The following is a 15,763-nucleotide window of genomic DNA, read 5'->3' on the forward strand; positions in this document are numbered from 1 at the left end:
GATTCAAATTTTTAAAAAGTGAATTGAGGATGAGTCCCTGTTGTCATTAAATTAAAATAATGAGCTAAACTTTCCCTAGTCCTAGGCCTCCGAGACCCAGACATGAGTAAACAGGATGAGGTCTGTGTCAGGTCCTCGGAAATGACACAGGACTTTACTGACTCGATTCATGAATTTACTCCAAACACGGATCTGTCCTTCTTGACTACCAGCTATGGAGAAGTGTTGGGCTGACAACTTCAGACCAACTGAGCTCCTTCTTTAAATATATTTTTTCCACGTACCAAAGGCGAGGCTGCTCATAAAGGAAAGTGGGTTCATCTTTAGAGGTTGGCCACTTATCCTTACTCATTGTTGGGATCGCGTCCAAAGAGCAGCCTGATTGGTGGAGGACTTAATGGGGTTGTGGCTACGTGGAGCTCGGGAAGTCGGCAAACATGTCCAAGAAGACAGTCTCCAGCTCATTAAACCGAGAAGATGTCCCTGCTGACACAGCACAGACATGGCTGATTCGTGACTGGCCATCCCAAGGGAACAAAAGCTTGAGTGACTTTGACAGCAGGAGGCTCTCCTGGAAAATTTAATATTTCAAGGGAACAAATTTGTGAGCATGGATAATCTTGCATTTCTGCTTATAGCCATGTGGTCCAGCAAAATTATCAAAGTTCTTGAAAATGAAAATTTATGACTGAATGGCCACACAAGGGTCTCACTGACTGACACAAAAACAAATGAGCGCACTTGAGCCGACATTGAACCGTCCCGGGATCCCAGAGCAAATACATCTCTGAACCACACTCTTGGCAAACCCTCTTAGGGCCCTGGTCTGATTCGGAGCTCACAGCCCATATCTAATGTCATCAAAACAAGTGCTCTCTAAGCACATAACTATTTTCTTTCCACAAGTTCTCCCATAGTCCTTGGCAGCTGAGAAACGATCGGAACTCTCATGATGCTGATCCGCACTGTGCACCCGCGCGCTGACCCGCACTGTGCACCCGCGCGCTGACCCGCACTGTGCACCCGCGCGCTGCGTCCCCTGCTCTCCACATCGTCTGGGCCCATTTCAAAAAAGTTGAAAGTGTTTCTCTTCACAAAAACCATGAAGATGAAAAAGCAGTAAAAATTTTGAGGGGTGCCTGGCTTGGAAGGCAGATCTCTGGCTGCTAAGCTGGTGGTCCGTGGGGGCTGCCAGTCTGTTTTCCCTCCGCCAGCACCAGTGGGGCCGGCGTGAGTCCCAGACCTTGTGCTACACCTCCACCCATGCTCCCTGTACAGTTGCCGGCATCTTCTGTGGCAAAAGCAGGAGAGAGACAAGCCTGTGCTCCTGGTGTCTGGGACCGGCCTGGGGTGGACTCACGCTCGTGTGGGAGCCAGAGGAGGGTGGCAGGGGTAGGGGAGTCATCAGGAGACATGGTTAGTGTGCACACAGATAACTAGGATACAGACTGTGCACACAGATAACTAGGATACAGACTGTGCACACAGATAACTAGGATACAGACTGGAGGTACTTTCTACCCATGTTTTTACTTCTGTGTCTATCAATACTCATAAGCACTCGCTGTGTGACGTGTAATTGGTTACGGACATGTAGGGCATGTTTCATGTAGCAGACAGACAGCAGAGCGTTCTGTGAAAATACAGGATGCATACAGAATATAGAGAAACGTGTCTATCAGTGCATGCTCTTGGATGAACCTACAGTTCTGTTTCCTTTCTAAAAGATTTTATTTATTTATTTGAGAGAGAGGGAGAAAGCGCAGGCACAGAGGGAGAGTGAGGGGGAAGCAGGCTCTCCGCTGAGCAGGGAGCCTGACTCGGGACTCAGTTCCAGGACCCTGGGGTCATGACCAGAGCTGAAGGCGGATGACCAACCCACTGAAACCACCCAGGCGCGCCTGTCGTTCTGTTTAGATATATAAAGATTCAGTTTCATTTGTTTTCAATAATTCTATGCTGGCAAAAGCCTCAATTTCCTTGAAATATTGGAAATGTTAATATGAATGGATTTGATCTCCTTTCTTGCTTTCTTTCTAGAAAGACCCTTGCCCAAATTCAAGCTTCAATATCACAGCCAAAGCCTGTACTCTAAGATTGATACACTTGTATGTTTTTTCCTTGTCCTTCATTTTCTATTTTCATTTGGTTTTCATCTTCATCCCACTGTCAATTCTAGCTGTTGTGTTGTGTTTTGTTTTGTTTTGTTTTTAAAGAGGGAGAGCAGGTCCTTTCACAGGGGGACAGGGCAGAGAGAGAGACAGAATCCCAAGCAGGCTCCATGCCCAGCGCAGAGCCCAGCGGGGGGCTCGGTCTCGGGATCCTGAGAGCAAGAACAGGGCACAATCAGGAGTCCCACCCGTGACCAAATGAGCCACCCGGGCGCCCCTAATTATTTTTCGTTTTCTTGTCATAATCTCTCCAAACTCTTAAAGTCAGGTGGTTTGGTGTGTCAGCTTGTCCAAGAATGTGTCACTGACACAACAGTGCTACCCCTCATGCTTCCCTCGATGAACCGCAGAAACGTGAGGGCACTGCATGGAGAATGAGCCATGGCGGCCCGTTTCATGCACCGACGCGTTTTGGGAAGAAGGAAGCCCATGCTTTGTACCTCCTTGGCAAGGATCAGTGGATTACGGAGAGGCAGCGTGTCTGTCAGGCCGGAGAGCGCGTACAGCGCGTCACCGAGATGGGTGTCCTCCCTTCTGAGCGAAAGCAGTTCTCCTTTTCAGGGCCGGGGAAACCAGAATGTTCCCAAAGGGACAAAAGTGGAAAGGGGTGTGTCCTCGATAGGGCACAGTGCGTCACAGGAGACACGGCGGGGCCCAGGAGAGCCACTCGGGAGCGAAGAGGAGGAACGTGGGGGCTCCGGCGGCCGCGCACCCACGGGGTCGGCCGCGCACCCACGGGGTCGGCCGCGCACCCACGGGGTCGGCCGCGCACCCACGGGGTCGGCCGCGCCCAGCCACCGGTGCTGCATCTCAGAGAGAAGTCACCTTCACAGAGTTAAAGCTACTTACTAAACAAAGGCTGTTTCTCATCTTTTTCATATTCAGAGCAAGTCAGTTTGCTAAGAGAAAAACAAAATTACAAGCTCTGATTTCAGCAGAACTGCTTTTCCTGGGCTGTTTGCGTCCAGGCTTCTTGGGACCAGTGGGGAGAGGCTAGAGCCAGGCTCCTGGAAGCCTAGACTGCACTCGCCGATTCGGGGGACCCGCGTGCCTATGACTTCCCCTGTGGCAGCCAGGGGCCGCACACGGGGACACACGGGCCTCTCTTCACCCCACATGTCCTTTTCCTTCAGAGCACACGGTAGACGGCGTTCCTGACCCAGCCCGGGCGCGCAGGCTGCCAGCGGAGTCCTTGTTGCCAGGAACACAGTCCTGCCCTGCATGCCCTCCCCGGCCCTCTCCTCGCCTGGGACCCGTGGGCTGCTCTGCACCACCAGCTCCTACAAGAGGAAGCGGCTGCAGGGCGGAAGGATTGGGGCTCTGTGTGACCACACGCATCAGGCTTGCTGACCCACGGGGGAGCGCGATACCTGTCAGAAATAAGGTTAGGGTCGGCAGCTGAAACCAAACTCCAAACTCAGCATCCTTGAGACTTGGGGGACAGTCCGCCTTACTAATAGAACTAAGGCCACTTTGTAAAGTCCCTTCTTTCTCTAAAAAGTTCAAAATCCACTGTCTGATTTTTCAGGGGGTCAAACCCTATCTCTCCACAGTGTCCCAGATCCTAAATAAATTAGTGCTATAATGAAAATTTAAAAAATAAACCAGGCTAAAGTTTGCCCTCCTAGTAAGAAATGCACTTTGTGGAAAAGAAAAGAAAAAGTCCCCGAGTTACATGTGCTTCCCAACTGTGTGCACGGTAGGTCTTCCTACTCAAGAATAAATGAAACAAGATGGGATTGGGAGGGAGACAAACCATAAGTGACTCTTAATCTCACAAAACAAACTGAGGGTTGCTGGGGGGAGGGGGTCTGGGAGAAGGGGGTGGGATTATGGACATTGGGGAGGGTATGTGCTTGGGTGAGTGCTGTGAAGTGTGTAAACCTGGTGATTCACAGACCTGTACCCCTGGGGATAAAAATATATGTTTATAAAAAATAAAAAATTTAAAAAAATAAAAATAAAAAAAAGAATAAAAAACATTTAGTCACAAAAGTGAGAATTTAAAACAACTAAATGTTAGTGACAGATACTTTGATTTGGGCTGTATCTTGGGTTTCCTTTGAGTCTAAAGGTCAGACAATGTCGGATTCAGCCTGCAGGACTTGGTGCCCTAAGGAAGTGTTTGGCAAACTTCTTGGCCAAGGAAACGTCTCAAGACACCTTCAAATGGGAACCATGTTGGGAAGTCACAGCCAAGCCAGGGCTGCTTGGACAGAATCAGGCCGCCCAGGCAGGGAGCAGCAGAGACATTCAGAGACACACATCCAGGTCCGGGAGTTCATACCTTAAGAATTTCTGCAGGTACTGGCGGCTGCAGGGTGACCAGGAGAAGACCCCGTTGCGTCCTGCCAATGTGGGGGACATGATGTTGCCCTCAGACTTTTTGCACACGTTCCCTTCTCCGTCATGGACCATACCAAAGCTGCACGAGAGAGAAATGGGTCTTTCAAAACCAAGAACAGTATCAATGGCCTAGGAGACCCCAGCCAACAGGTGTCAGTATGTGAACTTCTCCAAGTCTGCGTGTCAGTCAGACAGAAGGAAGACGTCTGCCCAGCCAGGCTGTGGAGCAGAGCCACACGTGCACAGAGCTTTCCTGAAGAACGACCATTCGGTCACTTGGAGCGTGCATCCAAATGTCTGCTAAGGGCTCATGTTTTAATTACAGAAAGACATTTCAAGCGGGGCGTGGAGGGCAGGTCTCTTGATCTTGACTGATGAAGCCGACCGGTATTCCGTCTGCTCTCATGTCTCTACACCCTTCTCTGCTCACCAGGGATTTTCAGAATTTCCAGGTGTTTGTCAGAAACACAAACACAGGCTCCTCAAGTGCGTCTGATGCCTCCCACGGCTGGAGAACAGACTACCTGTTACAGCTCCCTGTGGGGCTGACTCTCTGTCCCCAGCCTCACCAAGGGCTGCCCCACCCCCTGCCAGGCCTGCACTGCTCAGGGCTGCCCCAGATGCATAGTGTTTGACCACACTCCCTATGCCCCTTTGGAGGAAGAATCTCCATGAAGCCCAGTGCGCGTTCTTGCTCCCTTTAACTGCAAGAAGCGTTGGAAGCTACAACTGTTCCTTCTGCCTCCAAACCAGACCACTCTGGGTTCCAGCCCTAGCTGAGCAAAGGGGGCCATCTCAAGCCGCAGTGGCTCTTGAGGTACTTACTAGTGTCCTTTACAGATGTTCCAACTGGTAACCCCATCACCATCACTAGAGAAAACGCTAGCCCTACACCTGTAAGCATGCCACAAACTGAGTTGCTACATCTCTCTGCCAAGTCAGCTGCTTCTTCTTGACTGCCCAGAGCTTCGGCTGTAGGAGCATCTCACACTGCCATCTTCATCTACCCCTGAAGAATGCAACAAATGGATTGGGAAGAATGCCTGGGGGTCTGGGAGTTCTCTGTGACCCTGAAGACTTCCCATGAGGGCAAACATATTCTTAGAGAGTCGAGCCGTTGTTGGCCACTAGTATCTGGTACCTGCCCAATCACACAGGGTGAATTTTTAGATAATGGGGTTCCATATGAGTGGGTGCAGAGCAAAGGGGAGGGCCAGGGGCAAAGCAAAGAAAAGCAGGAGAGTTATTGGGTCTGGGAACGATCTGCCACCAAGAATCCCATGAGACAAGGCAGGGCGGCAGGGACAGAAGGCTCTGAACACTGGGGAAGGGAGCTCCAACCATGGGCCAGGGAATCTGTACTTGCTGCTGAGGCTGAACACCCATTTTCCCCACTGCACCGGCTAGCTTATGGAGATCTAACAGTATCAGTAAAAATACCAACTCACACTTGTAGGCACCCACTAGTGTTCAAACAGGCGATTAAACACATTATCTGTATTTTCTAACTTAAGCCTCCCTAAAAGCTGATAAGGCAGGGAGAATATCACAACAGCATGACTGAGGGCTGGAGAGAGCCGTGACCACTTTCTCAGAGTCAGAGCTGTGACCTGACACTCCGACATCGGAGTCCAGGCGGGACCCGGGCAAGAGCGTAACACCAGCACCATTGGAGGACGTATCCAGGGAAATCTGGCACGCAAACACTGTTGAATTTCTGCAAAATTCCTGCTTGGTACCAAGGGTGACGCAGATGGACTCATTTCGGTCTCCACCCAACCTCTGAAGTTCTATTAAAAGCAATCAATCAAGGCTGGGGTAAGCATATAGCAGAGGAAATGTGTCATGGCCATGAAAAGATTTAGACTGTAATCTCATATGGGTGGCTGCCTTGGGGAGAAAGTTGGGAAAATGAACAACCGAAGTACAGTCCCCCACCTGGCCCTGGACTCTGCAGACAACACGCACACTGTGGTTCAGTAGGTGCCCCAGCAAATGTGCTACCACTCATCCCACATTTCTAAAGACATGAAAGCCATGACAGCCCAGTTCCGGGGCTTAAACTTTTTCATCTAAGGTGTCTTCCATGATTCTTTCTAGAATTGATTCTCAAACTCTGCTCTGTGTCCGAATAACTGAGAAACACACCACATGGTGTGGTTCCCTGAAGCCCATCTTACAGGTTTTTATATTTAGTAGCTTGGGAGTTAAGCTCTAGTATCTGGGTGCATTCTAACACAGTAAGGTGATCCTGATACCTGCCCAAATCTTGGCATGACCACATGGCAGTGAGCTGTCTTTCCAAGTAGAATGATGCCCATATACACTGTGCTGTGATGGATGCCAAACGTTAGCATGGAAGTACCCCACAGCGGTCACATTTGAGTGCAACATTAACAAAGTCAGGGAAGGACAGACAGAGCTCATTTTGAAGATAAGGTTGGTCGGAGGAACCAAGAAATATAGTTACTACCCAAGCTGCACGATACCAGGAATGTTCTTTGTTTCCGTGAGCCAGAATGTTCTATTCAAAGTTTCGGTCATCCCATAGGCTGAAACAGTAAATATACTGTTTTCTTTCCTCCCTACTGGCTTTCAAGTTTCTAAAGGACAGAGACCTTTCCTGTCCATGCTTAGCCCCAGGCCAGGGGCTCACGAGCCCTAACAGGTGCTTCAGTGACATTGGTTGAATAAACAAAGTCCAACTTTCCAGCGAGAACACCCACCCAAATACCCAAATGGAGGCATAATTTCAGATTAAACCAGACTTGATAATTATGTTCAGCGTGCGATGCTTCCAGCGCCTCTCCAGCATGTTCTGAGGGACTCAACTCCATCAGCACGCATTCCACCATGACTAATGATGCACCCGGAACGATGGGTGGCCACGCCTTGTTGGAGGTTGTACCGACTACTTCAGACCATGCAGACAGAGGTAGTTAAGGAAACAAGAAACCCTTCGGAGCAACCACGGGCCAGGGTGATCTGGAGAGCTACATCCCACCCTTGGCTCCATGACAGTGCCAAAGGAGGGCCAAGGTGTCGGCCTCTGATGTGGACTTTCCAAGGAGCACAATGCGGCCCCCTCGAGAGGGAGAAAGCTGGTGTGGACACGGCATCAGCTGGGTCTCGGGGGCTGGTGCAGGCCAATCAACCAGAAGAGTAGAGGCTGAAGAGGGCCTCCAGCGGGGTCTTGCCTCTTTCACAAGCTGTTGGATTGAGTCACCAGGCCTCAGTTTCCTTACCTGTATAATGGGGTAGTAAAACCTTACTCTAAAATCGCACAAAAAGACCGGACACCACGCATATCACAAAGGAAAATTCAGAATTTCTATCCATTTCTTGATTCAAACGGTCTTGCTCCAATGACTCACTACCTAGATATTACTTGTATATGTATCATGCATGTGTGCATGCACATGTACACATGTTCAAATGAAGGTCAATAGGTTTCAAGTCCTTTTTGGATACAGAAACAAAAACTCTTAGGAGGAACAATAAATAAAATTGGAAAGAAATGAGCCTCCAAGCTGCTAGGGTTCCCCAGAGGGCAGTCTGACGATCATCCCTGGCCAGACGATCTCTAAAGGGGCTGCTGCCTTGATTTTGCACAAGACCCCAGCATCACGGTGCCTCCCTGACCCCACTGCAGGGCTCAGGTTGGTATCAGTGCACAGCTGCATCCCAGGGAGACTTACACCTCACCATCAAACGCTCAGAAGGGCCTCTAAGCTCACCAGCCAAGCCCACTGAAGCTAAATGTATTAGCATGTCACTTCTGCTTCTTCTGAGACTTTCTGGGACCTCTGTGTAAAGTCCCTTGCAATGCCCACAGCCCACACAGCCTGATTGGTGCACACGCTCTCTATCTTGTCCTTCCGTGAATGCTCTTGGAGGGGTGAATCCCTAGTCTCTTCATAGAACCCTTCCTAGAACCCTTCATAGAGCCCTGCACAATGCTCTGCTGGCAGAATGGAAACTGTGCCCAGTGAACGGGTCGATACGTGTGGGAGAAGACAAGTGGCAGAACGATGGGTCACGAGTACTTCTAAGCACAGCAAATACGCTTTAATACTGTCTTGATGGTCTGAAATGATAATGCAAGTTCCGCATGTAATCCTGTGTCGTACGCCGGCAACCTCAGCTCAGCTTGTGCACCTTCCATTGTCCCTGCACACTCACACCGAGGGTCTCAGGCTCCCTTGGTTTGGCAGATGGGAACTTAGGTAAGAGAAGAGAAGGCAACACAGGCAGATGGCTGCCAGGCTGCAGGAGAACCACATGGATCTGGGACCCCAGGCCTATGGTCCTACTGCCCAAATGGCATGACTTCCTTAGTACATGGGGATTTTTCAAATGGATTCATGCCTTTCAGGGGACAGAGTCCCCAAAACCTGTAGTTCAGCGCTCAATATATCTGCGTCAGTTCTCCAGACCTGCCTCTAGCAAACCACACGTCCCACACCAAGTGATCGAATACAACTAGGAAGGTTACCCTACACCACTGACTTAGGAACAAGCCCGACTGGATCCCACGTCCTACAGGGCAACACACATCCTCACATTACGTAGTCCCAGCTCCCTCCCTCTCCGACACAAATCCAAACCCCTGTTCTTAGCGACTTCTGTGCACAGGTCTGATTTCTACACAGAAACCATAGATGTCCTGATGCGAAGTAACTCGATTCAGTAGGAGAAACTGGCCGCACGTTCAGGAAGATGCTCTCGGAGGTGAAGGTCAGAAAGGCTCTGGCTGCAAGGCCTGGAGAAAAGCATACCTCTGACCTCAGAGATATCCTCTGAACGTAAACAAACCTGAGAAAGGAAAACGGACCCCTAAAACAGGATGTTTCACGAAGTCCTAACAGATGTGGGATTACTTTCCGATTCTTAATTCGCAGAACTCGAGAAATTGGCCCCGCCTGGGTTTCATGGCCAGGCACGCAGTTGACGTTACGACGTCTGATCCATGCACAAGGACAGCTCTCCTCCAAGAAGTCACAGTTAATAAATCAATGAACCGAAGAAGTGTGTTCATTTTCAATTCAATGAAAAATCCATGGGATTCAGTCCCTAAACCTTACACACTTTCCCCATCTGATGTAGTTGCCACAGCAAACGACTCACTTGAAACACTCTTGGCTCATCCACCGGCTTGTCCCTGACTCACTCTGTCCGTTCCATTCGTTCACACTCGCCGAACACTCAGCACCGTCTACCCTCCAGCCTGGTGGAGCGGGGACGGGGTGTCCCCCGAGGTCTCCCCGGCTGGAGGTGCGTGTGAATCGCCCCGCAAATCCTGCAAAGCATTTGACAAACCGCAGGTGATCTATGACGACCGCCGTTACTACTACTGGTAAGTGCTACGGTCACTCGGTTTGCCGCTGGACTCATGCAACTCACTGGCCTATCGCCCCCGCGTACGTCCTGTTTCCTCAACAGGACAGGAAGTGACCTCACCCGTGACGGGGTGTGTTCAGAGCTCCCAGCTCCTGACCATTGCATAATGTCCTGTTCCCGCTGGGTGCTCAAGAAGGAGCTGGTAATCTTCTCCAGATGAAGTCCACGAGGAGAGGGACGCCCCTTCATCCGAGCCGACGGCCCACTTCCTTCCTCCCATCCATGGTCCCACTTAGAAGAACAGTTTTATCTTCTTTGGAAAAATGCTCTTTCCATCTAGACCCAGCCCTGGTGACGAAAGGGAATTTTAATTGACTCCTAGGACAAACTAAAAGGAGGCACTGATCCCCGCTGACACTGACAACCTGTGTCTGATGTGTCTGGTTTTACTCTGGGTAGACCAGCTGGCTGCAGCTGTGCACACCGCCAGTCCCCACCATCATCTGTTTTCTTAATACTGAGCTGCTCAGTCCTCGGTGCCTTAAACATTTCTTACCTGGATTGTTTAATTAAATTCAGGTATGGGTCAGGGGACAGCCAGAGCCTCATGTCGTTAACATAATGAGAGTTTTTGAAGTTTCAGCTGTGCCAGCCTATTAGAAATACAATTATGATTTAGCTGGAAGTTTCATGAAAGGTAGGGCCAATGTTCTGGGCACCGAGAAAGTCAATCATTACCTATAACGATGATGAGGTCAGAAGCTGAGTATAAGCTTCATTGTCAGGTCATCAGTTCATACGGCCAAGTCTGCAGGGCCTCACAGGGCTGTGCTACAGGCAGGTGCACGTACACAACACACACTCAGACATGTGGGGACACACGCACATGCATGCACACACACACAGATGCTCTGAACAGGACGAGAGCACACACGGCCTCATTCCATTTCTACCAAGAGATGGAGAGGCCAGCTCTACAAAACAGGAATGGCAAACACTGCGTTTTGCAGGTTTTGTGATTTGCAAGTAAATTCAGGGTGAAAGTAAAAAAAAAAAAAAAACAAAAACAAAACCGAAACAAAACAAAACAAAAACCCTAGAAAAATGGTAATTCCCGGTTGTGCATTTTCTGGGAGAAACCCCAGTCCAAGGTGTGTGTAGCAGGAAGACAGCTTCACTCCCACTGCTCCCGCTCCTGCTGACCCAGCCGAGGCCAGGAAGCCAGCAGGCGGGCACAGCAAGGAAAAGACTCGACCTAAGGCAGCTTATAGAATGATTAGCCCAGGAAACCTTATTTAAGACTGATAACGCCAGTAAGTAATTGATAGACGGTGTTCATTCTACAGGAACAAATGGAAAACTTTCATGTGAAAAGTCGCCACCAGAGACCAGCCGCCGGCTGAGGGCTGCCCATCCAGCACGGACGTCTGTCTGTGCCAACCCCAGGCTCGCCACCTACCCTGATGCTGCCCTGTTATGCTGGACGCCTGGACACGTGGGCCGCAGACCAGCTCCTACCAGCTCCCACCCCTAGTCTAATCTGCACTCCCCGAACAGCTTGACACACCAATCAAAAGGCATCTACAAATTATAAAAGTGATACAAGAAGGTCAAACTCCAGAGTAACTAGTGGACAAGAGAAGGCCTTCTCTCTCTCATCCCCGGTGGGAACTAAGCTCGGAGCGAGATCGGCGCACAGGACCCACGTTCAGAACAAGATGAAGGAGCAGAGGCTGAGACAACTGTGCAATCACACAGTCATGCCCGTGCCCGGACGGAAGGACGAGCAGGGGAAGGACAGCGTAGATGCGGAAACCACCGCGGCTTTAGACTGTGCAGGGCTCGGCACTAAAATGAAAATGTAAGAAGGGACGCCTGTGTGGCTCAGTAGGTTAAGCATCTGACTCTTGATCTCAGGGTTGTGAGTTCAAGCCCCATGTTGGGTTCCATGCTGGGCGTGGAGCCTGCTTCAAAAAATAAAAATGAACAAAGAAAAACCATAAGAAGAGCCTAAGGGATCCACCCCCTCCTTGTCCGAGACATTCTCCTTGTCCGTGACGCTCTCCTTGGACACACGTGATGCCCCTTACAGACCTGACCTAATGAATCAGTGTCTCTGCGGGACTCGCCCAGCAGGGAGAGCACCCCAGGATCCACCCTTCCACGGAATGCACTCACTTGTGTCCAGACTCGTGGGCGATGGTGAAGGCCAGTCCCAGACCCGTATCTTCATTAACTGTGCAGCTGCGGTATTTACTGCACATTCCACTTATGGGCGCAAATCCTACGGGGTGCAGAGATCAAATGATTATAGAGCAGTGTTGTTGCGATAGAATAGAGAAAGAAGGTGTACGACACAAGCATCTTTATCCTCTGTCCTTCGGAGAAGCGTGTTTCTCATCTCCACGGGGGGAATCTGAACGGGCAACTCTTGGACAAGCACCTACAGGCTCTGTGCAAGGTTCGTGGAGGGGATCTGCTCTCCAGCTGGAAAGCGACTCACGGCTCCGTGCGGCGTTCATGGCGCATTCATGATCGGGGCCGAGTAGAAAAGGGGATTCCCTGTGCATGGAAAAGATTCTCTACCTTTTGATATAAAAATATGTGTTCTCAGAAGTCTGAATAAGAGAGTACTGCAGTGAATGTGTGCATCAGGAGGTCCCCGAGGCCAGCCCAGTCCAAGGGTTCACCAGACGGATTCATGGGACTTAGCCTCTGTTATACTCCCCGGTATAGTTCCATACACATACAGAGGAGGCAGGTCAAAATCAGCAACAGGAACACATGCACAGGGAGAGATCTGGAGGAAACCATGCAGGAGTTTCTAGAACTCTCTCCCAGTGGGCCCACAAAGGAGGAACCTCAGACACTCAGGACCCAGGAGTTTTATCCAGAGCTAATCCCTTAGCAGCCCTGCCTAGTGTGGACCCAAACTCTAGACTCCCAGAAGGGAAGGAGACGTCCTGTGGAAGCCCCATCATCTGTAGAAGCAAACAGCATAGGCTCAATGAGCCAGTACACCAGGCAGGGTGCTGGGAAGCCCCCCGGAGTCTAGGTCTCAGAGGCTGGCCAGGACCGCCTTGGAAGCAGGACTTTCCAGGAACAAGCAGCTACGATTAACCTCTATTCGACTCAGCTGTCTGACTAAGATCCCAGAAAGAAATGCAGAGTCAGGAAAAATGTCCAAGAGAGCCCTGCTACGGCATACTGTGCTTTACACGATTTGGAAAAAAATACCAGAGTCCTGCCTCCAAGATAGATCCAGCCTCATAAATATGTTAAAAAACTTGCTAGGATTGGGGCACCTGGGTGGCTCAGTCAGTTAAGTATCTGCCTTCAGCTTAGGTCTTGATTCCGGGGTCCTTGATTGGTCCTGGGATCGATCTCTGAGTTGGGCTCCCTGCTCCATGGGGAGCCTGCTTCTCCCTCTCTCTCTGCCCCTTCACTTACGCCCTCTTAAATAAATAAGAATCTTTTAAAAATTGCTAAGATCGCAGTATTTATACAGCAAAGGGAAATGAGGGATGTGATTCTGCTTTAACATCTCTGCAAGCATTCACAGACGTACTGCTTCTGCCACAGAAGGGGACACCCTTGAATCTGTCCACTGGCTTCTCACACAGGGGAGGGGAACAGAGAGAAGAGACAGCAACCCTTAAAGTGGAAGAGACGGGAGCTCTTAAATGTGCGTCTTGAACGAGGGACTGCTCCTCGGGAAGTTGTCACTTTGGGTGAATAAACACACACGTCTACGCTTGGCCTAAGTCCGTGCAGGGAAGCCCCTCTCTGCTGGCAGCCCTGTCCAGCAGTGTCCACCACCATGGATCTGCCCTGGGGGGGCAGTTTCTCAACATCCTGGGTCCCCGAGGGAGCACAGCCCAAACACCGTCCTCGAAACTCCAAGGGAGGGTCTTACCCAAGGTGTCACATGGCTCATTCTTCCAGGAACATATGTCCAGGCCCGTCAGCAAGATAGCATGGTCGTGGCGTGTGCCGTCTCTGCCCATCAACCCAGACTGCCACTGGCAGAAGCTGCTTAAGGTGTGGTCGGCGTGATGGCTTATCACGAGCCCCGGCTGTGCAAGACAGACCAACAGCGCCGTGACAACAGAGAAAACACGTCAGCAAGTCCGATCTCCACTACACAGAGGGGTCCCAATGGTCTACAAGCGGAGCTACCCATTTCACGGACTAAAATCCAAAGGAGCATGTCTTATAAAAAACTGGTGCAGATTCAGGGTGGATACTTCCTTTCGTTTCTGTGCTTCTGTGTGAAGACAGCTGGGATGCTGTCAGCTGACCCTGAAGGCATTCTCAATGCCCCAAGGAGATTGAGTCCTTGTGCCTGTGTGCGCTGCCATCGAGGTCTTTGTATAAAACACTTCCTGAACTTATGTCAGGCAACAGGACCCTTGCTATGGGATTCCACATGTGCACGAAAACACACCCAGACGGTTGATCTCATAACCAAGCTGGGCAAGTGGGATTTCCGATTTACAAGTCTTACCATTTATCATGACAGTGTTATACTAAGTCACTTTCCTCTAGAAGCGACATGGTTATGAGAAGGGCAGGTCAGCCGAGGAAGCTCTTTTTCTAGAAAACAGACTGGAGCCCGCAGGAAACTATGCAGGACACATCCCACCAGATACCTGTACACCGCGTTCTAACAGAGCAACAGCGAAATGTCAGTGTGACGGCCGCCCACGTGCCTGTGGCATTCAGAACTGGGGGGTCAGGAACACCCCCCAGCACTCACTGAAATGAGTTATGTGAACTTTGCTGCTCTTTCTTCCTGTGGCTCCGTCCGAGAAAGCCAGGTTGAACGGCTCAATTCCAGGACAACTTCAGTGTAGCCCTCACGACTAGACGTCCGGTTGAAATGTGCATTTCTGGCTTCCTGGCAAGGTTCTCTCCTCCAGGGCTGATTTCGTCTCTGCACAAAGTCAGATGCACCTCAGCCTAATGCCGGGCCTCAACCCTGGGGCAGGTCTCACATTCCTGAGCAGGTGACTTCCAGGAACACCGCATTAATCCAAGTTCACACAGGTGTACGATCAAAAGATAACCTCGCTTATTCTTTGCAGCTTGGATGAATTCCAAGGTGAAAACGATTTAATACAAGGAATAATTAACCTGTCACCTGAGATGCCCTGCCCGTGGGGCACCCCCTGCCCAGACGCTCACTCACACAAAGACAATGGAGCTGTATCTTCCGGACCACTGGGGCTAGAAACAGACTTGCCCTCGCAGGCCCTCACCCTGCCCAGAAAAAGACCAACACTGCAGAAGCTCCCCATCCGGACACATCTTAGACCTTCTGAGGGATCTCAGGTTTCATTTTAAAAAATCTCTCTGTTTTATAAACAAGAGAACCACGGCGAACGGGGGCCCTGGCTAAGATGTGAGCAAGGGCGGCTCTCTCCCCGGTGCGGAGCCAGCGATGAGTGTGGGGACAAGCAGAAGCGAGAGTCCTGCAGGGCGGCTCTCTCCCCGGTGTGGGGCCAGCGATGAGTGTGGGGACAAGCAGAAGCGAGAGTCCTGCGTGGCGGAGATGCCCCCGTTACCCGTGCTGCACAATGTGCGTCCGCAACCTCCCTGTGAACGGAGCGCACGCGGGTGCATTTAGGCAGGGACGCGGGGATGGAGGCAAGGGGAGGTTTGCATCCGCTGCGACCACGATCTGGCACGATGGAGGTTTGGATGCAACGAGAGACATAGACTTGCCATTCCAGAATCTCTGTCAAAACATCGCACTGTGAGTGGAGGTGGCAGGGGTTGGTGTGGTCCATCTTAGGAGTTAGGAAGTGACAGAGGAAAACAACAGTGCCGCACAGTAGGATCCCACTACCGTTTCGGTCTACTGGCAAAGAGCAGAAAGGGCTCCTTTCCGCGCGGGAGCCTAA

The 15,763-nt window shown here is 50.7% G+C and overlaps 1 protein-coding gene across 7 annotated transcripts in view; it reads right to left on the reverse strand.

Moving 5' to 3' along the window:
* The window catches only part of ADAMTS16 (ADAM metallopeptidase with thrombospondin type 1 motif 16), a 143,934-nt gene that overhangs the window by 82,822 nt on the left and 45,349 nt on the right, over window positions 1-15,763 (reverse strand). For 4 of the 7 annotated variants that reach the window (XM_082723451.1, XM_082723448.1, XM_082723449.1 and 1 more), the window contains exons 7-9: window positions 13,774-13,933; window positions 12,036-12,141; window positions 4,459-4,596 (exon numbers count right to left, since the gene is read on the reverse strand). In XM_082723451.1, coding sequence (XP_082579577.1) covers window positions 4,459-4,596; window positions 12,036-12,141; window positions 13,774-13,933 — 404 coding nt within the window. Of the gene's footprint in view, window positions 1-4,458; window positions 4,597-9,644; window positions 9,817-9,977; window positions 10,206-10,413; window positions 10,511-10,595; window positions 11,626-12,035; window positions 12,142-13,773; window positions 13,934-15,763 lie in introns of those variants that run through there. The other 3 variants (XM_082723452.1, XM_082723453.1, XM_082723450.1) reach the window with 3 other exon arrangements.

Source organism: Mustela nivalis (assembly GCF_964662115.1).
Source record: "Mustela nivalis genome assembly, chromosome: 3".
Classification (NCBI taxonomy): Eukaryota; Metazoa; Chordata; class Mammalia; order Carnivora; family Mustelidae; genus Mustela; species Mustela nivalis.